This window comes from Acomys minous (assembly GCF_964271855.1).
Source record: "Acomys minous genome assembly, chromosome: 3".
NCBI classification, from domain to species: domain Eukaryota; kingdom Metazoa; phylum Chordata; class Mammalia; order Rodentia; family Muridae; genus Acomys; species Acomys minous.
In genome coordinates this window covers 137,893,211-137,916,242 of record NC_140485.1, presented here as the reverse complement: position 1 = coordinate 137,916,242, position 23,032 = coordinate 137,893,211, and the positions used below count along the sequence as shown (strand labels likewise).

General features: G+C 46.5%; 1 protein-coding gene across 5 annotated transcripts in view; it reads right to left on the bottom strand.

Moving 5' to 3' along the window:
* Positions 1-740: 740 nt before the first annotated feature.
* FNDC1 (fibronectin type III domain containing 1) overlaps positions 741-23,032 on the bottom strand; it is an 81,839-nt gene continuing 59,547 nt past the window's right edge. For all 5 annotated transcript variants that reach the window (XM_084777452.1, XM_084777454.1, XM_084777453.1 and 2 more), the window contains 9 exons: positions 20,168-20,236; positions 17,848-17,991; positions 15,107-15,337; positions 11,694-11,802; positions 7,637-7,716; positions 5,082-5,111; positions 3,794-3,955; positions 2,865-2,987; positions 741-1,499 (listed from right to left, as the gene is read on the bottom strand). In XM_084777452.1, coding sequence (XP_084633578.1) covers positions 1,384-1,499; positions 2,865-2,987; positions 3,794-3,955; positions 5,082-5,111; positions 7,637-7,716; positions 11,694-11,802; positions 15,107-15,337; positions 17,848-17,991; positions 20,168-20,236 — 1,064 coding nt within the window. In that variant the 3' untranslated portion in view covers positions 741-1,383. The remainder of the gene's footprint in view (positions 1,500-2,864; positions 2,988-3,793; positions 3,956-5,081; positions 5,112-7,636; positions 7,717-11,693; positions 11,803-15,106; positions 15,338-17,847; positions 17,992-20,167; positions 20,237-23,032) is intronic.

Sequence of the window (23,032 nt, the reverse complement as noted above, 5' to 3'; positions counted from 1 at the left end):
TCAAGATCTTGGAGACAGGAAAGAAAGGAAAATTGAAAACGTAAACACATGACCTCAAAATCACTTTGAACCTAAAATATTCATTCATCTGGAAGCACGTTAGATAGAGAGGCTGGTGAGAACTCAGTGCGGAAAGCACTTGCTGTATAAGCATGGGACCTGACTTTGGTACCCAGTACTCACACAAGAGGCTGAGTGGGGTGGAACATCCTTGCAGTCCCAGCACCGGGGAGGCAGAGACACAAAGACCCCTGGGGTCACTGGCCAGCCAGCCTGGACTGATCTGCAGACCCCAGATCTCAGTGAGAGACCTTGTCTCAAGCTCTTGTTTAAGGGGGTAGGTCCGGGAGGAGCTGCTCTCTACCTCTGCAGATGTGTCTACATACACACACACACACACACACACACACACACACACACACACACACACGTGTATACAATCCCCCCACTTCTCTCCCCGCCCCCATCTGTCTGTCTGTCTGTCTGACTCTCTCCATGCTTCAACAAAGGTAATGAAGTCATCTCCATGAGAGAGAAGCCCGGAGGAAAGCATTTGGTTTGCTGGTGATGCTGTTACTCACCAGTGTGTTCATCATGGCCTGAGGCCAGCAGCACCTACAAGAAGCACGCATACCCCTTTTTAACTGAAGCTCTATTCTGCAGAGAACTATCCCCTGGTCATCTGAGAAAGATATTAACAAACAGAACCTTTGCGCACAAACTCTTAGACGCATTTCATCTAAAGAACAAATACACATTTAGCAAGTTTAATCAATATTCTTGATGGGTGTAGATATGTATATGCATATATATACACACACACACACATATATATCAAAATTGAGAATTTACAAATAAGATTTGAGGCACTTAACCCAGGGGTGGCTAAGTCTTCAGGATAAATCTCAAGCAGGGTGTGTTTCCTCTGGTACTTTTGGTAATTCAATTCTACTTCATACAAAGAGGGGTGACGCTGAAACTCAGCTGATTTGAAGATGAGAAGAGCAGAAAGCATTCTGTGAAGCAAGCACAGCACACCAGTGCTGCTCCCCGGAGATCCCGCAGAGTCCAAATTTTGTGCCAGAAGAGTCTGGAAATCACACAGGATCCGCTCCAGGGTTGCTGTCACTGGAATGTGTGATTACAGATAAACAGAGCACAGAGAAGTGAAGTTCCAGCAAAACTGAATTGCACTTATAGTCCAGACCAAGAAATGTGGCCAATTTCTGACTGAAGAGGACCAGATGCCCTGCGTCCACCCTGTGGCCTCCTGATCCGCTGGGGCAGCGGGCTTGGAACACCGTCTCTCTTTTGCCCACAGTCCCTAGTGCAAGGTAGTCAAACAGGTTGGGACGGGGAACTCGCAGCAGGCCGGTCCTGTGGTCACCACTTTCCTGGGATGGAGACGCCACACTCGTACCAGCCCACGTAGTAGTAGGGGGTTCCAAAACCAATGTGGCCAAAGCTGACAGGCTCCTGGCGGTACTGGCGATAGTAGCCTGGGAAGGCAGTGGGAAAGAGAAGGAAAGAAGATGGGTCAAAGTCATTGGCAGGAAAACCTCTCACCCTGCAGCCACTCCCGCATGTTTCCGGCTGTAACTTGTCAGATGAGAAGCACCACGCAAAATCTTCCCTGTGGCTTAAGTTTTGCTTCATCCATTGCAGGTTTGAACGTGCCCCCCCCCCAAATTCTATAGCCGTGGGAACAGTCCTCTATAATAAATCTAAATAGACAGATAAATACCATCGGCTCTTTATTCTAGATGAAAGGCTCTGCATAAGCTTATCTTGCTGCCTATGTTATTTTAATTCTTTGAAAATTGGTAAGTGGTTGTGTTAGAGGTGTTTTTTGTCATCTTGAGACCAGCCAGGGTCATCTGAGAGGAGGACACTTCAGTTGAGAAAACGGCTCTGTCAGACTGTAGGTGTAAACCTGTGGGCATTTTCTTTATTAATGATTGATGTGTGAGGGCCCAGCTCATTGTAGGGGGTGCCACCCTGAGCAGGTAGTCCTGGGTATAGAATAAAGCAAACTGAGCAATCCAATAAGCACAAACTCCACAATGGCCACTGTTTCCATTTGTGTCTCCATGTTCCTGCCTCCAGGTTCCTGCCTCCAGGTTCCCACCCTCCTTGAGTTCCTGCTGTGGTTTTTCTCAATGATAGTCTATGATGAGGATACATAAGCCTAATAAGCCCTTTAATCCCCACACTGCTTTTCAGCTGCTGTCGGTTTGCATGGAATGCTGGGATCATCAGTGACGCACCACAGCTGTTCTGTTCCTGCCTCATGTTATCATCAAAGAGCTGGTGTCCTGGCCCTGAAGCCTCTCCTGGTGAGTTTCATGTTCACCCTTTGGTCAAGCTGGGCCCCCTGGAAGGATTCCGCTGTGCACTGTTCATGTTCATCCACATTGTGAGACTCAACTCATAATGCCTGTCCCGACACCTTCCTTAACAGCCTTGAGTGTCTGCTTCCCTTGAATTCATATGGTCACAGCGAGCCCAATTCCTTGACAAGAGGACAACCGCATGGTATGTATTTACATGTCATAGCGTCCACGTCATTAACCTTTCACACAGTTGTTTTCCATTCCTGGCAACAGAGCTTGTTTCTGAGAGCAGGGACCGGGTCTTATATCCCCCTTGTATTTCCAGTTTCCCAAGACACACCCCAAGGCCAACAAGTGGTGGAAGTACTTTAATTCCTTGATTTCTTATTTTTCACCCTGTCTGATCCAAAGTCCTTTCAACACTGATATCTAACCTATAAGGCAAAGGCAGAGCAACCATACATTTTCTCATTACAGCTTTTTTTTCTCCCACCCACCCCCAGTATATAATAGCAGCTTTGCCCTTCTTACCTTGAATGGTGGGGAGGGCTTCTATGTAAGACTGAGGGCCTGTTCTCCCGTCCAGGTGTGAATCCACAAACTGACAATGGTCTTCACCCCTTCCCCAGCTGTCTCCAATGCTGTAGAATGTGTCTGCATGAGGGGGTATCACAGGTCAGTGACTACAAAAGGGTGGCACTGTACGGCTGGCTTACCATCTAGAACAAGCTTTGGAGACTGTTTAAAATGGGAGCATTACTTAAATCATGTGTTCCATAGTTTACATGCCCTAACGTATGTTTAGTAGTGGGACTTTGGGCAACACAGGCATCTCTGATGTGTAAATGGTGGACCTTTTAATCCTCAGCTTTCGAGAGAGCATGAGGAAAAACACAACAGAGAAAAGATTAGAAGTCAGGCAGGTCTGTATAAACAGAAAAACCCAGCAGCAGGCGTATGGAGCTGTCCTTGGTGCTGAAGCTCAACTGGTGGATAGACAACCTTGTTTCCCACACTGGGGTCCTAAAGATAATAGTGCAATCTCTCCTAGAGATTTTGAAAGGAGAGAAAATGGGTGGAGGAAACAGGAAAAGTCAGGTGGAAACAAATGAAGATGGATGGAGGGAGAGGGGGAGGGAGGGAAGGAGAGAGAGAGACAGAGAGAGAGACAGAGACTATCTACTGATGAGATGAGGCAGGTAAATCTCTGGAGTTGGGGGGTGTGGGAGGAAGACTTGGTTTTGACAAATCCTTTTTTAAGCAAGAAAAAAAATTAACTGTTCAGGTCAGCGGATCCTGGATTTCATCCCTAAAATGCAGGCTATATATAGTAATCCTGGAGCAGAGTCTACAAAACTGGTCTGTGTTAAAACCCACACGGCTCCAGGCCTTAGTAGACATGTCCCGAGGCAACTGCCTCAGGCAGAAGTTTACTGCAGCCACCCAAGTCTAAGACCTACCTTTGAGGTTGTCGCTGAGGTAGATCTTATACCTTAGTGAATTACAAAGAACAACCCCCACGAACTTTTTGTACCACGTCCGCTTCACGTACTGCCGACCATGGCAGTCGGTGTGGCCGGGGTCATGCTTGAAAGCAAATGGGATCCAGATGGGTTCGCCACCTTGGCAACACAGAACACACACTCTATCAGGAAATGGGACGTGTCCACGGGGCCTTCCTCCTTCACTGGGCTTCCCTGAGCAAATGTGCATGCATCTTGTATCCTCTCCCCCTTTTAATACTAGAATACAACTGGGGTACTATGGGTTGCATCTGAAAGTGTCCCCCAAAGGCTTGTGTGTTAGAAGCTCGGTCTGCTTCTGATGGGCTGTGGAGAGATTAATGGATCAGGAGGGGCTCAACTCCATCATGGGTTAACCCATTGATAACCTCATCCCTGGATGAAGGAGGGGCCTCATGAAAGAAACAGATAACTGGAGAATGGCTTTGAGGGGGTCTCCCTCCTCCCTTGCATCTGCCTGTCATGAAGAACAGCTTTGCTCCTCATGTCATTCACCCATAATGTTACACCTTACCTCAGGCCCAGCCAGGATCGAGGGAGCCAAGTGACCATGCTCTTAAACCTCCAGATCCATAAACTAAAATAAACCATCCTCTTCTGGTTTCCTCAGATTTTTGTCATGGCAACTAAAAGCTAACTACCATATCTGAAAGGCTGGGTGCTTTTTACTGTAGAGGATTTAAGATCTTGGTATTTTAGCAAGGGATTCTCAAAGCTCATGAGCCATGGAAGCCTCAAGGAGCAGCAGCTGTATTGGCACCTTTGACCCCTGGGACACAGTGTCACAGTGCTTCAAGTCACCCAGCCTGCTCTTTTGGTCAATCCTTATTCTTGTCTTGAACTTGAAAGACAGAGCTTGCTCAGTTGATTGGGGGTGGGGGAAGCAGGAGGTAAAATGTCTTTGTACACTTGTTGCATTTTGACATCTTCACTTTAAAATGCTCATGGGGACCATGTAAACAAAGTACCTATTTTATAGGTATTGGCTCTTCTCAGCACACTATCTCAAGGAGGCAACATCTGTAGTCCTATTAAAGCATTTTCAAGTCATTTTCTTCCACAAAAGAGAATGGAGGGTGGGCGAATCAAAGTTGTCAGAAGGAAAGACATATGTAAAGTGTGCCGCCATCTCTATTTGTGAGTCGTCATAATTATCACAGACCTCACAGTCACATCTCATTCACGTTCACAGCCAGAGTCAGAACCCTCAGCCTGAGAAACTCACCTGGTGGCCTCACAACAAGCAGAGGGTTGTCTGTGGATGGAAAAGAAATCATTGAGTTTGTAACATACATTGCAGTTGAATGTTGAAATTCTGACTGTAATTAAAAGAGCTAACCAAACTGGAATAGAGAAAAAAAATATAAGATTTATTTATCAGATATCAAAGCATTCCACAGGCTTCACTCTGTGAGCATTTTCTTTGTTGACACAGAAACTGTTAGTTTCTGGAAGTGATGTTTTGAAATTGTGTGCTACAAAAGCAATTCAATACTTAGGCTGGTGAGATGGCTCAGTGAGTGAGAACCCGTGTTTTGCCCCTTGGATCCATGTGGTGAAAGCAGAGAACCAGCTTCCTGACAGCTGACCTCTGACCTCCACATGCACACTGTGGCACATGCACACACATGCACACGCACACATACTCTCTCACACTGATGTTGTGGTATGCATATACACCCACATGCATAGAGATACTCTCTCACATGCACACACACACACGGCACACACACACTCTCACATTCACATTGTGGCATGCACACACACACACTCTCTCTCACATTCACACTGCGGCATACACACTCACACACACACACTGTGGCATGCACACACACATATTCTCATTCTCACACATATGCACATTCAAAATAAAATAAATCATGTAAAAACGTTATTTAAAAATCAATGCTCTTTTTTTAAAACTTCCTATTTGGGAAAGTCTGGTGATGTCTTAAAATGCTCGGCATACTACAATATCACACATTTCCCCATTCTTTAGTGTTCACCCAAGAGAAGTTAAAATGCAAATCCAAACATTTGCATAAAGAAACTTATACCATCTTTGTAATTACCAGGCAGTAGAAAAAAATTACAGTTGAATGAGCAGATTGTGGCATAGCTGTACAAGGAAATACAGACCAGAGATTAAAGAGAAACGAAGGAGCCGGGCTTTGGTGGCGCACACCTGTAACCTCAGCACTCAGGGAGGCAGAGGCAGGCAGATCGCTGTGAGCTTGAGGCCAGCTGGGTCTACAAAGCGAGTTTCAGGACAGCCGAGGCTACACAGAGAAGCCCTGTCTCAACAAAACAAAAACAAAATCTGATTATTTGGAGAGAAGCCAGCCAAAGGAGTATACACTCTAGGGCACTTATGTCAAGTCCTAGATGAGAGCTCGGTGGGAGAAAGCAGAGGGATGTGGGACGGCAGGAGGCACCCGCTGGAGGTGACAAACACGCTGTCTGGGCAGCTGCCAGGGCTAAATAGGGCTCAAAGTCTATGGTGTTTCATATTTTAAAAATATTTATACTTTAACTGCAAAAATCACTTCAGAGGATATGACACTTGTTTTTAAAAGAAATTTTGCTTCAGAAAAGTATCATTTTTTCAGGTGGTGTTGGGGCTCAAAACCAGGCCCTCCGCTATGCTGGGCCAGCCCTCTGCCCACTGAGCTATTTCGCCAACACACTGACTTTCATAAATGCTTCACGTGGACTAAATACACAACACTCTTTCCTCTCTGTCACTCATCTTCTCCTCATCTTAATTTTTGCAGCACCGGGGATAATCACAGGGCTTCAGTTCATGCTAGGCAAGCATGGCCATTGAGCTTTCTCAGCTCAGAAAGCTGCTTTTTCAGGATGCACAACCTATTAAAATTTAACATATATAAAACCATGGAGCTTTCCCTCTGCATTTAGGATAGTCTATCGCCCTGAGTCTCCCTTGTGTTTTGTATAGATAGCTCATTCTGGCATTATCTGCTCTGTGTGATGTCAGTTTAAGAGGAAAAGCTAACGGTGTTCTTCTGGAAAACTCCAGAGCAGGCAGGAAGGAAATGACCGTCTCACAGGGGCCACCCAAGACCATGGGAAAACACATGTATTTGCATGACAATTTGTAGTAGTAGCAAGGTTGCAGTTATAAAGTGGAGACCAACGTAATTTTATGGTTGGAGTCACCACGGACGTGAGGGGCTGTGTTAAAAGGCCGCAGCACGTTTAGGAAGGTTGAGAACTGCTGCGGGAGAAGCTGATCTTGAAGTACTTAGTGCAGGCATCTCTGCGTCTTCATAAAAGAAACCGTAGATGGAGACTTGGCTACCTGGAGAAGCATCCGCCTCCCAGGTCATCTAAGGTGGATGTTTTGGAATAAAAATGTTGCTTTTAAACTCTAAAATTAAGACCAGGCACGGTTACTCGTACCTATAATCCCAGCATTCATAACCTAAGGCCACGCTGGGCTACTCTTATCTCAGTAAAACCAAAACCAACCATCCAATCAACAAGAAACAAAGAAAGCTCCGAAACTACCTTATGCTAACAAGTCAAACCTGTTTTTGGATTGAAAATGAAATTTGTTTTTCTTTTCATTAGAATTTGACCTTGGTTTCCGGCTGACCTAGCAGGGGTGGGGAGAGGGTTGGTTTTATAAGAAGAATCCTGAACAGAAAAGACTCTTTTTTTTTTTTTTTCCTTAATCTCTACCTTGCCAGTAGCTGTCATTTTGGTCTTTATTTCATTTCTTTCACGAAGGCAAAACAAAGATGAATGTGCTCGTACCTGATTCTGTAACAAATGAGACAGAAGGGCTGACTGGTCCATAGCCATGCGGGTTCTTGGCTTGCACTTTGAAGTAATATCTGAAGGGGAAAGAAAACATCGTTTAAAAGAGGCATTGATTTGACCTCATAATCATAATCATAAGACAGATTCACAACCTTACAAGCATGTTTCTATAGTAAGCTTGGAGTTGTGTTTATCTTTTTACACACATACACACACACACACACACACACACACACACGGGGCTGGGAGAGGAGGAGAGGGAGGGAGCTGGCTATCATGTTTTTCCTGAACTTTCCTATTTTTTGACAATTTCCTGAAAGGGTGTAATCAGTACAGCACAGGCACGTGACTGATGGGAATGGAGTAGAAACAAGAGGCTGACAGCTGCTCAGAGTGCTTCTCCTGGGGCATCCAGCAGGCACTGGATGACCCTCCCAGCCCATCCTTTAAAAGGCTGCTTAAGACTCAGATGCCAGTGTAAGTTCCAGGAGAGAGGAGCTGGGACAACAAACCACAGAGTGGAACTCAAATGCTAACTTAGTCAACATGTTGGACTCCGTGGTGGATTCAATAAAAATGTGGCTTGTGACTGGCAGGAGAGGACGGCCGGAGACTAACCTTTTCAGTGGAACTCCTCACAAGATAGCCATGCCCTGAGCTGTGACACCTCCAGGAAAGAAAAGCGTGTCCAGCAAGAGGACGTAGCGGGGGGGGGGGGGGGCTGAGGAGAGGGGCTTTGCTGCAGGGCCATACTGTGTCCAGGAAACAGAGAATGTTCTGGAAAGCACGGTGTTTGAGTCACTCTTTCATCAAGAAGAACATGGAGTCTCCAAGCGTTTTATTTTGTCAGCACTGATGCTCGGAGAAGAACTAGGACGGTCCCATCAGTTGAGACCACTGTTGTTAAATCTTGTGACCTCCTCACCCTGAGGCTCTATGTATCACAAGGCCCTTCCAGAACCCATGAACGGTGACTCTCTGAACCTTAGAAATAGCGTCTTCCTCTAGCTTTTGGCCATAAAGGCTGCCTCGCTTAACTACTTCAAAATTCTTCATCTGCTTGAGTCAACTATAGATGCAAGCACTGATTAAAAGTACTAATAGGTTTTAAAGAGGGGCCCTTCGCACTCAGATGGTGGCCACAAGCCGCAGGTAATGACCTCAGCTAGGCTACCTCTGGCCTGGCCTCACTGCACGCAGAGACATCCTCCTGGGGTCTTTAACACATATTGAAGAAAAAAGCTACTTGGTAAAATCTGAAATCATCCACATAATATGACTATTGATCTTTTTCATTTCAATTATTTTAAACAAACAAACAAAAGGATATGCACAATTAAGATTGCGTTTCCAAATCTGAGTTGGAAACTCAGCGTGTGTCTCTGGATTATTCATACTCTCACTTAATGGCTGTGAAGTAATTTAAGGCAAAAATCCCACAGGCAGTTCTAACAGGGGGGTTGGTGCACATCAATGATTCTAGCTGAATTTTGCAAACTCTCTTTTTTTTTTTTCCAAAGAGAAGCCATGTAAAGATTTAGAGCAGTATCTATGTTCAGGCACACAGGACACACTTGCTACCTAGTTCCCCACGTCCCTGGTGGAATGGGCCTGAGACTCCAATCTCAACCTTTTACTGTAAAATTAGATTTTAAAATATGCAGACCCCTAAGGAGTGATGGTGGGGCCTTTGTTTAGTGAATAAAGTAGAATATGCTTGTTTTAGTTAAAAAGAAAAACACAGGATATGTGACAAAAGCCACCAAGGTTTAGACTCTGGGACCTCTTTTAAGCAGAGCCATTTCTTCTCTCTCCTCAAAGACCCCCAGAGAGGCACGGCGGGCACTTGGACATTCACAGCAACTCAGGAAGTCTCTCAATAGTCAAGAAGTGAAAAATAAATAAAGGGTTTCTGCTCATTGCATCCATATTTTTCTGGCTGTTTGTAGCCGCTGTTCCCATGGGTGCTGGGGAAACTTGACCAGAGAAGCCCCCATGCTACCTCCTTTCTGCATACTCCACCCAAAGACCCAAAAGCCTATGTTTGACAGGAGGAGGCACAAGAGCCTGGATGCAGGGGCAGATGGAGCAGGGGGCAGCGGATGGAGCAGGGGGCAGCGGATGGAGCAGGGGGCAGCGGATGGAGCAGGGGGCAGCGGATGGAGCAGGGGGCAGTGGATGGAGCCCCTGTACTGCCAATCTCCTCCTCACCCTTCTTCTCTTATGAATCTTTCCATCTTTCCAGAACATTTCAAGCTTTGGGGCTTCCTCCTTCTGGAGCAATTATGCCTCAACCCCCACGCCCCGACCTTGCCTGCCTGTCCTCTGGCTTGACTGCTCCGTATGCCTTGCACCTAACTTTCTCAGAGTCTAACCTGAGCAGCCCAGGCTCATAAGGACAAGAATCCCCCCATTTTGTTCTCTCCCCAAACTTCCTCATGAAGTCTACATCTGCACTGCTTTCCCTTTTAGACACCTGCCTCCCCCACCACATCAGCACTGTACACTTTATGAGGGCTGCATCCAGCTCACCTCCATGCCCTAAACCCTGGCCCAAAATACATGGGAAGAGTTGCCTGAACGAAGTCTGGACCCAGAGCCTTCGTCGTAGAACAAGTACACATCCACCTTTAACCACCACCGCCTAAGAGTCAAAAGGGCAAAAATCCAATATGGCAGCAGCAGTTGTGGAAATAACACTGGGCACAGACGGGCGGGGCGGGGAGAGGTCAGGAGACTAAGATTCAACTTTTGTTGCTCGTGGTTATGTGATGAGCCCACTGGAAGGCGTCGTCCTGCTTTTTTGGTATATTTGGCAGCTGCGCTGTAGAAGTAATCGCTGCACGTGGTGCAGAAGGATGCTGGTTTGTCTGATTCCGCTGCTTTTGTTTCCTCTATTCAGCTTTCACAGCTATTAGAAAGGAACGTTCCCCATTCCCTGATTTATTGCTTCTTTTCCTTTGCCAAATCCTGCAATTCATAACAGTTTACGGAAGCTTGGTTCCAGTGAGCCTTAAATGGCACATTAAAATGTCACAGGGAGTGCTCCCAGCTTTGGGGAAGTCTCCTGGTAGCCTGGCTCTGGCCAGATTTTTGTGCCTTCTAGCACATCTGTTTACTGAGTCATTTGTTCCAGCCTTTGCTGTGCTCCCCCGCCTGGGGAAGCCTCCGTAAGCTCTTCACCGCAAGCCCCGTTGGCTCCCTACAGCAGAATGGTGATATGGCTACCTGGACAACCTCAGGAGGCAGTCCTGAGCTATTCGTGGAGCCCACAGGCCCGTTGACATTGTGAAACCAGCTATAGTGAAAGCCCCTGAAGCACAGACATTTAATATGCTATAAACCAGTGGTCTTCCCACCTGTATCCCACGCCCAGCTGCCTGGACAGTCATTTACCAGCACATCACTGCCTGGCCACTCGGTGCCTTATTCATGTTCATCCACTGAGAGTCATACCTCCCAAACCAGGCAGTCCAACTGAAGAAGGCACAGCCAGACACTCTCATGTGAACCCATCTGGCCAATTTTTCACTAAGGGACATAAACTCAGGCTTCCGGAACAGAGCTCTCTCTCAGCCATCCATTCTTCATGTAAAGGTAACAATCGTAACCTTTACAAATGCATGCAACACACCTTTCTAGAATGCTCCAAACATCTGCATCCCAAAGGTTAAGTGTCAGTGTATATGTTTGTCTTATGTACTGTCCCACGTATGTCGCATAGCAAGATTGTACTACTGAATGTCACCACACTGGTGACTAAAACTAACCAACCCTCTTCCAGCAGGTAGAAAAACCTTCCTGTCCTTAAGGGAAGGTACTGCTTAGGAAAAGAAGGAACAAGCCTGGTTGTCAAGTAACAACTGCAATTCACACAGTAGCTTTTCTTAAGCAAGAGACACGGTACATGGTAAGCCTTCGTTGTATCCCATGAACTAAACAAAGAGTTTAAGGAAATGGTGGGAAGGTGGGAAGCCTTCGATCAATCCTTTGTTCTGACTCACAGCTCACAGGTCTGGCTCTTTGTTTGTGAGTGACCACCATGTCCTACCTGGTGTTTGGCTTCAGGTTCTCAATGGGCAAATGGGTCACTGACGACGTCTGAGTTGACCATTTATTCCTGATGAAGTCCTCGTAAGAGGCGCTGTAGACCAAGTATCCTGGAGACAGGAAAGGGAAGAACCTGGTGAGCATCAAGGAGCCTGACCTAGTCTGCTTTTTGGTTGCTTCAGTAAACGCTGGGACCAAAAGCAGCTTAGGAGAGGAAAGGGCTTGCTTCATCTTACACTTCCGGGTCACAGTCCATCATTAAAGGAAGTCAGGGAAGAAACCCAAGCAGGAACTTGAAACAGAAACCATAGAAGAATGTTGCTTACTGGCTTGCTTCCTCTGAGTTCCTGATAGGAACTGTACCGCTCACAGTAGACTGGGCTCTTCCACACCAATTAGTAATCAGGAAAGCCTGATTCTATGGGCTGACTCTATGGGCCAATCAGATAGCAGCAATGCGCCAGTTAAGACTCCCTCAGATAATTCTGGGCTGTGTCAAGATGACAGCTGAAGCTAACTAAGGAAGAACCAAATCAGGAAGAGCTGTGATCGGGAGGGGGCGATGTATGCATACAGCCCCATGAGGTACAGCTCCAGACAGGAGGGGGTGATGTATGCGTACAGCCCCATGAGGTACAGCTCCAGAGAACCCCAAGGAGAGTAAGCTCCACTGGGAGACGGGGTGGTTCACGTCAGTATCTTCTGGTGAATCCAGGTGGGGACAGCACACTCAGTGCCTTCTGGTGTTCTGCTCACTCCTTTCTTTCTCTACCACCCTCATCCCTGGCCTCACTGGGCTCATCAGGGCTATCTGCGTCTATCTTGACTTCATGGAGAAGAAAGAAGTAGGAGGGAAACAAACATATTTAATGAGCCAGAGTCAGACAAATGTTCTGTTTCCCTATCATATGTGGAATATAGAAAGGTGGCAGATAGATAGATGATAGACAATAGATAGATGACTGATATGTGATAGATAGATAGATAGATAGATAGATAGATAGATAGATAGATAGATGATAGGTAGATAGATCATATATATGACACGAAAGCAGAAGATGGAAAGGGAGAAGGGTGAGAGATGAATATGGCCAAAGTGCATGATACAATGGAATGAAATTGTGAGTTTGAAACCCATCACTTTGCACAATGAATACATAAATACGAATTTAAAAAATATAAAACGCCCACATTTCCTGGTAAAGATATACAGTTGCAGGCATGGTGGCAAATGTCTTTAATCCCAGAACTCGAGAGGCAGGCGGATCTCTGTGATTTTTGAGGCCAGCCTGGTCTACAAAGGGAGTTCAGGACAGCCAAGGCTACCACACAGAGAAACCGTGTCTCAAAACAGAAACAAACAAACAAACTTAAAAGAAAGATACACATCTTGGTAACCTGCTGTCCTTCCTCTGAGTGCCACCAGGTCTCCCCCTCCAGGGGACATGGTCAAATGTTAGGCACCAGAGTACGTGAGAAAGTCATATCCCCCCTCAGGAACAGTCACAGGGGAGGGGAATAAGGGGAAAATTGGGAGGGAGGGAAGAATGGGAGGATACAAGGGATGGGATAACCATTGAGATGTAACAAGAATAAATTAATAAAATAAATAAATAAAAGTAATAAATATTAATAAAAAAAGATACACAGTTGTCCTTTACATGAGGAATATTGGCTGGTGACTCCCAGGCATGTGGCTGTGACTGAAAGACTCACAGTGACCCTCACTCATTTATCAAACCTCACCTATGACTGGCAGTTGCTGTCCTTGACTTAGTTGTTAAAGGGCAACAGTTATATGACGGATCTGAAACCAAACAGCTTAAAATAAGATGTTTGCTATACTTTGTCCTCTGTGCTCACCTTTTTGCCTTTAAAACTTGTCAATTACAGCAATGGGGTGATGGCTCAGCAAGAGCACTTGTTGCACAAGTACCTGACTTCAATTTCTCAGATGTATGCAAAGAGCCGAGTGCAGGCACATGCCTTCCTATAACCCTGTTGCTGGGGTGGGGACACAGACAAGAAGGCTGCTGGAATTTCTGGCCCCCAACCTAGCTTCATGTTTGGTTCCTGTTTCAAGGGAATAAGTGATAGAGCAGGACATTTGCTGTCCTCCTCTGGCTTCCCTGTGTGCATGGAGACATGTACCTACACACATGTACACATACACCTCACATATGCATCACACACACACACACTCAGAGAGGGGGGTGGAGGCCATTCATAAAGTCACATTTGAAGGAGAGATAAACATGTTTTTTTGTTTAGATCACAAGTATGGGATGAGAAAAGACTTGTGAGAGAGCAGGTGATGTTTATCCACTTAGAAGTCAAACCACCATGTGGGGGAGATTGGTTATTAACTAGCTGAAAAATATCCTTGAACAAATTATTCTGAGAGGAGGCATAAAATTGAGCCTACACAAATTCAATCAAAAAGAAAGTGCTCAATGATTTGGTTGCAGGCCTTCTCCCTCCAACATGCTATGCTTTGCAGAGATTGGTCTCACTCAGCACTGCCATGAAAGCAGCAGCTGTCAGTTACACTAAAGACTCACCCACACTGGCCCTGTGCCCCTCAACCCTTCGGCCACAGATGGCAGGATGCATGGGTGCTATTTCCTGGTCTCTTACCCTGGCTCTGGGGCCCCTGTGTAATCTCCATAAGAGAAGCTTCCCTTTTAAGGAGAAAAAAGAACACTTTTTTCTCCTTAAAAGACAGCATTGGGGTCCTACAGCAAAAGCACTGGGGGTGGAGAATTACGTGAGTGACACTCGGGATGGATAATGTTGACCTCTGACCCCTGACACTACCCCTGCCATTGAGAAACCCATTCACAGCCAGCATGTACACCTTCCTCTTACACAGCTCACGGGCCTGGAAGGAATCATCTACAAAAGAAGAGACCGTTCCTAAGATGTGCTGACTCTCTTTCTGTAAGAACTCGTTTCCACAGACTCAGTCTCAACTGCCATCTTGACAGAGTCACAGAAACTTGCAAGCACCTCAGAAGCCAACTCAGGGAAGAAACAGAGACATAGTAACAACTCAATAGAAACATTTTCACCATCCTCTCCCACAGACTCATATGACAAATGGTTGCCTGGCTGTTTGCAGGGTTATATAGTTGATTGAGGATTTAATGATATTTATTTCTCACATGAGGAAACAAGTCCCAGCTAGGTGATGCATTATTAGCTCAAGGTCATACAAACCAATCTAGGATCATAAGCCAAGACCCTGACTCCCATCCAGTGTTCTTTAACTACTCATAAGGCTCCTGAAGTTACCAATGATCCCCATGCCACGGAAAAAGATGCCCACCTTATCCGTCTTTCCTGTTGCTTGTGGATCCATCTTTTTACCCTCTCACAGACCCATGGGAACTCTCAGCATTACCTAGGACCCACCTGTTACCACATCTCCAGGGATGGCTTTATTCCAGTCCACAATGACAAAAGAGTGGCAGCCTTCCATGGCAACCACGGTGATGTTTCGGGGAACGTGCTGAGGCGGCAGGTCATTCTTCGTCAGGTCGTTTGGAATGAGTTCATCCAGGCTTTCCACTTGGAAGTGATCCAGAGCGTCAGTCAGGGAGCACGGGGCCAAGGGGTCTTTACTGAGGTATGTCACATAAGGAGCTGGAAAACACAGAGATGCCCAATTGGACTATTTTGTTTTTCTGTTTTGGAAGCAGAGTCATAGCATGTGCTCCTTGGGATCAGACCCACGATGTAGCCTCTTCCTGCCAAGACTCCAGAGACACCTGATGCTGATGCAAGAGCTCATCACTGAGGCTGGGGAGATAGATCATGGGATAAAGTACACGCTACACCAGAGTAAGGACCTAATTTCAACCCCATCACCCATGTAACAGTGGAGCAGGCATGGCAGCCACCCACAATCCCTATACTTGCTTGGATTCTTGTGATAAGCTAGCCAGCTAGACTACAATAATTGGCAAGCTCGGGGCTCAACAGATGACCCTGCCTTAGCAAATAAAGAGTGAGCGAGGAAGACACCCAACACCAGTGTCTGGCCTCAACACACGTGTGCCCACACACATGAAAGAATGCACACATACACATGTGCACACAACATACATATACATAAGCAAAGGGGACGGTCACATCCCTGCCACACACTAATAGATCCAGGTGCAAATAGTTTCCAATCTGATGGTTGCAAAATGTCTCGTTGCCCCGTCAGCGTTGATGACTATAACCCTCAAAGGGATTTACAAAGGCCCTCTGACTACAGTTTGATGTAATACAAACCTCTAGCATTCTTCCATTCCTATGCCCTCAGATTCGGAAAACTGTGAGTCAGTTAGCTGGCATTCCTGCATCACATTTCATCCCCTCAGCCAGCCTGAGGTCAGAGAAACAGACGGCAGCCTCAAGCTTTTCCCATAGGTGGCCTCCTGAAGAGTTTTGTCAACCTCACAATCCTCTCTGAAGTTTGGACCTGAAGTCAAGGCCCAAGTGGCCCTCTGCAACAGTGTTGCTCAGTTTCTTACATTCATGGCATGTAGAAGCCCTTCCTCTCTGCCTGCCACCCCACCCCCACCCCCAGGCCACGTGATTTCAGTGGCTACAAGAGGCTGGAAATATGGGAGTCCTGGTCTGGTTCCCGGTTACAGTGAGAATGTGTAGGCTCCCCACTCCCAGCCCGCAGCTCCTTTGATCGCATTCCATTCTAAAAGAAGTTAGGAATGCCAAGGAATTGAAATTAAGGCTTTACACACCCAAGCCCCTCAAATCCTCTCAACTGAAATGGCTAGAGCGCTCTAAAGGCTTTAGAAGCAGTCTGTGGAAGGGCTAGTGAAACCAACTAAATGATATCATTATGACATGAACGGCAGCAGCACCGGCACCACTAAGGGCCCCACACCTCTTTCCCTTTCTGTTATGCAACAGCCTGGAGGGATGTGAGAGTTTGGTGGACTCCCCCCAGGCCGCTGAACACCACGGCAAACACTGGCTGTAGCCCCAGGAATGCTGCCTGGGACGAAGGGCCTTGCTCTTTAACTGGTATGGTGAGCCACCCAGTCACTGCATCTCGGCTGGCAAGACGTCTTCTCTGCTCATTGGCAAGCCATTTGTTTTGGAAATAGAAAGTATGATGTTAATTTTAAGCCGCTGCTTGTCTGCACTGGGTGACATATCAATCCACCGCCTCACTAATGCAGTTCTCAAGGGTATGGGGGAAAGCTGGCTTGGGATGGGAGGAGGCGAACACAGGTCAGATGCGTGGAATTTTCTATTGAAATTGTTTTCACTGCTGAGAAAGAAGGGGGAGGATGAATTTCTAGATCCCAGTTCTTTGAGGCTAGTGGAGCTGGAGAACAAAACAAAACAAAACAGCTTTGGTTCTGCGACATTGTCATGGCGAGTGATGGTATTTGCAAAGCTGCAGTGTTCATGAGCAAGTTAAGCTCCACCCATCAAACTTGTCTTTAAAAACAACTGGCCACAGGCCAGGGAAGATGGCTCAGTGGGTAAGAACATTAGCTGTACAAGCATGAGGACCTGAGTTCGGATCCCCAGCACCCACAAGAAAAGCTGCATAGCTGTGCGCTCCTGCAGTCCATGTATTGGAGGCTGGAGACCAACAGACCTTACGATCCCCCCGGCCAGGCAGCCTAACTGAAATAGGGAGCTTCTGATTCAGTGAGAGATGCCACCTCAAGGGAACAAAGCTGAAGAGATAGAAAAAGACACCGGCTGGCTAAGGCCTCTGGGTGCACATGTGTGGGCATGTGCACCGGCACGCTCCTATGTACACACTGCTGAAGTCCCTAGCCCTCCTTTCGTCTGACTGTTGCAAATTAATGCCTGTCTAAGTAAAAGGACACACTAGATAATTACCCCAAATGGAAATTTCACCCCAAGGAAGCGGTTTCTTTTCTTTTTGGTTTTTCAAGAGAGTTTCTCTGTGTAGCCTTGGCGGTTCTGGACTCACTTGTATACCAGGCTGGCCTCCAACTCACAGTGATCTGCCTGCCTCTGCTTCCCGAGTGCTGGGATTAAAGGCGTGCCATGCGTGCAGTTTCTTAAGATGCACTGCCTTAGCCATGCTACGCTGAGTTACACCGTCTTTAAGGGACAAAGCTAACACCAGTTTCTCAGGCTGAGGAAGTGACATTTACCAACAAATCGTCTCTTCCCAGCCAGATCAAATTCCTCCTCTGGGAAGGAGCTGACCGTGCCTTGCTCTGGGATGACCTTCGGTGTGGCAGCAGTTGTCAAAGGCATTGTGCTGGTCGGTGGCCTCGTGGTCTCAAATCCATAATCTGAAAAGACAGGGAGTCTCTGTAATTGTGTGCTACCAGGAGAGGCACTGGATTCTTAGGACTCAACTGTACACACACACACACACACACACACACACACACACACACACACACACACACACACGCACGTGCGCGCACACACACACACACACCACAGACCTACCACACACCATACTACAATCTACATACACATACATACATACATATCACACACACATGTACAAATACATATCACACATCACACTACATACACACACATAGATACAAACACACACAACACATGCACACTTGCACACACAAACAAGACCTACCCCTACACCATACACTAATCCACACACACACACTTATATACATATCACACGTCACACCACACATACAGCCATACCACACACATATACAGACACCACAACATATACAGACTCTGCAACAACAACACACACACATTCACACACACAGATATACACATACCACATGCAAATATACAGATGTCACAGGCATACACACAGCCAGACCACATACCACAACACACACAGAGACACACACTCTGGAACAACTGCTTTACACAGCTACATATTGAGAGAGAGAGAGAGAGAGAGAGAGAGAGAGAGAGAGAGAGAGAGAGAGAGAGAGAGAGAGAGAGAACAAAGAAAAACATAACACCATAAACAGGGCGTTTTGGGAACAGAAAAGGGGTGATCTTCAGAACTTTCCAGCCCATGCTTGTATCCAGTGCTAGTCCTCACCTGAATTTTTTTTTCCTTTTTAAAGCCATAACTGATGACATCAGGCACAGAGATATGGCTCAGTGGTTAAGAGCAAATACAGCTCAGGCAGAGGACCTGGATTCAGTTCCCAGCACCCATAGCAGGTGGCTCGCAACCTTCTGCCTCTCCAGTCTAGGGGACCTGACACCCTCTGACCTCCATAGGCACCTGCATACATGTAGTGCATATAAACTCACACAACATACATATATGCACAGATACATAATGAGTGGATAAGTATAATATAAATAAATCTTTAAAAATCTCATCAGAAAATAAATTTTAAAACTTTTAAAAGTTGGGGCTGGGGAGATGGCTTAACAGTTAAGAGCACTTGTGGCTCTTGCAGAGGTCTCAGGTTTAGTTCCCAGTGCCCACACTGGGCAGCTCAGAGGGCCTCTAACTCCAGGTCCAGGAGATCTGGCGCCCTCTTTTGGCCTCCAAGGGCATTGCACACATGTGGTGTGTATACACACACACTCAGATATAACACATACACACAGAATTTTAAAATGAATAAATCTCTTTAAAAAATTCTAGGTACAGACTATTTCAGAGGAGACTGGAATTAGTGCTCTAAAAGGAACTAATCTTTTATCAAAACAAAACTGATCCCCCCTTCAACTGCTCAAAGACAGTTATAAAAAAAAAAGACAGTGGGTATTGCCAAGATGATGAGAAATCTTTCCTTCTTTCTAACACCTGCTGTTTTTCTTTCAAATCAGTCCTTATTTGAACATTGCAGTGGGTTAAGCCACTGAGTCTAATTGAACAACAAACGAAGAAAGCATCAAAGGCAGCATTGTTCAAGGGTTGTGGCTCAAGACACCGGACACCAGCAGATGAGAAGAAGCTGGTCCTGAGCTTGGGCTGCTGGCAGAGGTCCACACCAGGTGAGCAAGTCTCCAAGGGGAGCCGCTCACCTGCAGAAGCGATTACAGAAGAGACAAGACAACCCCGGGTCCTAAGGATGGCGACCAGGAGCAGTTGCTGTTTTTTAACTGTTGTAGCTAGCTCAGGGCCATTTTGGAATCTTGAACTATTTGGAAAGGTTCCATGATAAGTAACCAACACACGTGTAGCAGCAGCTGTATAATTTAATGGGGTGGGGGAGAGCAAGAAAGAACATAGCCTAACTACCAAGAAGCTCCTTGCTGATTTAAACCGCATGGTTTTGCCAATGATGGTGATGGTGATGGTGATGATGATGATGATGACGAAGGGGAGGTCTAGGCTGTGGCTGTACATCTCCTTGAGCTTACTGATTTTCTTTAGATCAAATATGAATTTGAGAGTGACTCGAAAGAGGGGGTAGTTATCACCACTGTCACAATCTGAACCAGACACTTATAATTAAAACGAGATCCTGTGATCAGAAAGCAAAGCATGTGCTTTGGGGGTGACCTCCGTACCGTCATCATAGACAACGTAGTCCTCTTCCATGGGGGGTGGCGTGTCAGTCTCCAGGCCTGAGAAGTCATCTAGAGAGAAGGGGGAAGACAGATCACCTCAGGCCCACAACCCTTCCTAGTGCTCTTAGAACTCTGTCCCAGAGACCAGCAACTCATCTGTCCTGCGTTGCTCCCCAGAAACCAGCCGGCAATACCAGTGTCTCCTCACTTCCTGAAGAAAGACTGTTTAGGAGCCGGTTACCTGAGTCCCGCCATCGCAGGAACAACCCCCTTCTTGCTGGCAGGGTCAAAACTGAGTTTTTGTTCCCAGAACCAGCACCTATGCAGCGTCTCTTGGGGGTTTCCTGTTCGTCTGTTGACCATCAAAGGGGAAAGGGAAGTTGCCAATTATCTAAACTGAGGCACACAAACTGGAGATGTTTTTGCCTGTTGTGACTTAAATTCACTACGTGCAGCTTGCCAGATCCTTCGTTCCCTTATCATCTGGTTTGTTGAGCCAAATGCTGTACAGCTTTAAAAATGTTGTACAATTTCTCTGGGGGGGGGGGAGGGGTCACAGTTCAGCTCCCAAGTCTGTTCTGTGGCCTTAATTGATCAGTAGCAGCCTGAGTACAGTAAGATTTTTGTCATCTGCTTAAATACTAAGATGAACATTCAAAGACACAGTCAGCTCCCGAGTCTGAGCTGCTGTCCCTGACTGGCTAGTTTTTGCTGATTAATTAGAATAAAGATCTTGCTTTGCTGAGCTCTTGTGAGCCTGGGTTGTTTTGGTTTTTCGGACCCCCAACAAGATCATCAGGACCACCAAAATGGAAGCCACGCCTCCTCTCAGAGAAGGGCAATCCAATACCCTTTACTCAGGAGCATAAACACCGCACCAGGCTCTGTGTTCCTAGAGCTCTCTGCCACCCTCCCAGTCACCTCCACCCTGGAGGGACGGCCTCCTGTGCTGCTCTCAGAAGCCTGGACACACAAGCTCAGAGCTCGGCCAGGAGAGGGAGGCCCTGGATGGAGACAAAGATCCCTTCCCCAGGGAGCTTCCCCCTACCTCTCTCTTGCCATCAGAATAATCTAGAACCAGGGTGGTTTCCTGCCTCTGCTTCCTTCTAGCTTTGTAGCCTGCACTACCAGAGTTTCCCCGTGCTTCTCTGTGTCAGCCAGGGCCATGCGCTGGTGTGAAGCTCTTCTATTTGGGTTGAAATGCTATAATTCCTGCAACTGTGGTGATTTGGTTCATAGAAGTGAAGGAACTTGCTTCTCCTTGCCTTAGGGGACCCTCCTAATTGCTACGACAATGTCATTCGCCTGACATTAACTGACTCCATGGTAACCCCTAGCAGTGGTCAACTGTGAGCTGAAAACGGAAGGGTTTCTGCCTCCTTCCCTGCCACCCCTTTGTGCCCTAAAACTGCCTCCACTTGTAAGCAGATGGTAGGCTCGGGATTTTACAGAGAACCCTGTCTGCAGCCACACTTCCCAATTAAAGGACCATATTGTCTTAAGCCGTTCTTTCCCTGATGACTTTTACTACCAACTCAGGAAACTGGTACCTATTAGATTCTGTGACTTGCATATGCACATTGAAACTGATGTATGTTCTACCCACACAGCTCAGAGGAACGCCTCTCTCCTTAAGACCTGAAGCCCAAGGCCATGGTGCAGAGCTCCCCAGACACAATGCCTTCTTGAGAGGGCCTAAGGGGACAACAGGAGGAAGGTGGATACCAGAAGCCTTCTGAACTCTGGGTGTCTCAGTGTCTGCTGTGTGAATAAATTTTCACAACACACCTTTGGGGTAATCGTGTTTATCACACCCAATGCTGGGGCTCCACACTGAGGCCCTGAGAGGATTTATAGCGTCCAGAAGGCACACAGGTACTGAACACAGGACTGGAGCTTCAGGCTCTTCTGCCTAGAGCCTGTGTGTTTGTACTCCAGCAAGCCGCCTCTGCTTTTTAGAGCTGAACTGTCTGGGATCCTCTGCTTGTTTGACTGACCGTTTCAAGGTGAAACAAAAGGGAAATGAGTATGTGAATTCTCATTTCCAGGAAACCAAATGTATCAATCCGGCATTAACAAAACAAAACAAAACAAAACTGTTTTTTTTTTTAACAGTCTTAAAAAAAATTCACTGATCTAATTTACCTAGCAACGTCTGAGTTTAACAATCCTACCAGTTTCTTTGGAGCTTTCAGTTAGCATTACATGGTGGGTGTTCCGTGTCAGAGCACCCTACAGCAGAGGGCAAGGGTACTTCTTCTAAACACAGCATCTTCTAATCATAGCAGCAGGATGCCCAGAGCTGCCCTCAGCTGCCCAAGATGGGCTCTAGCATCCTTAGGGCGCTAAGCTGTGCTTGAGGGGAATGCTAATCAGGCCAATTTCAGATCACTCATCCAACCAGGGACAGGATGGTCACCTTGTGAAATTGTCCCAAGCATGGTTATTATTATTATAATGTATTATATCCTCAGGCCAGGGCAAGATCAGCATGCCTGTATCCAAGATAGAGAATTACTTCTGAGCCAATTCAAGTCTGCTTTGGGGCTCATGGTGCCTGAAGTTTGGGGTTATTTGTCATTTTTTTCTACCTCTTCTCCCCTCTGTGAATTTAGCTTTTAGGAACATGGTGTGGTTTTCTTATTGATCATTTCTATTATGTCCTTAGGTTGAAAAGGGAACAGAATGTGCATTTTTAATATCCCAGGCCAAACAGAACAGGGAGTTGCAGAGCTTCCTTTGTGGATTCCCACACTCATGACAGCTTCTTGAGATGCTGAGGTCACTGGTACCTTGCAGGAGGTTACATGCTCTTTTTATCTGACAACTTAGATCACATCTGTTGTGATGACCAACACAAGGCCT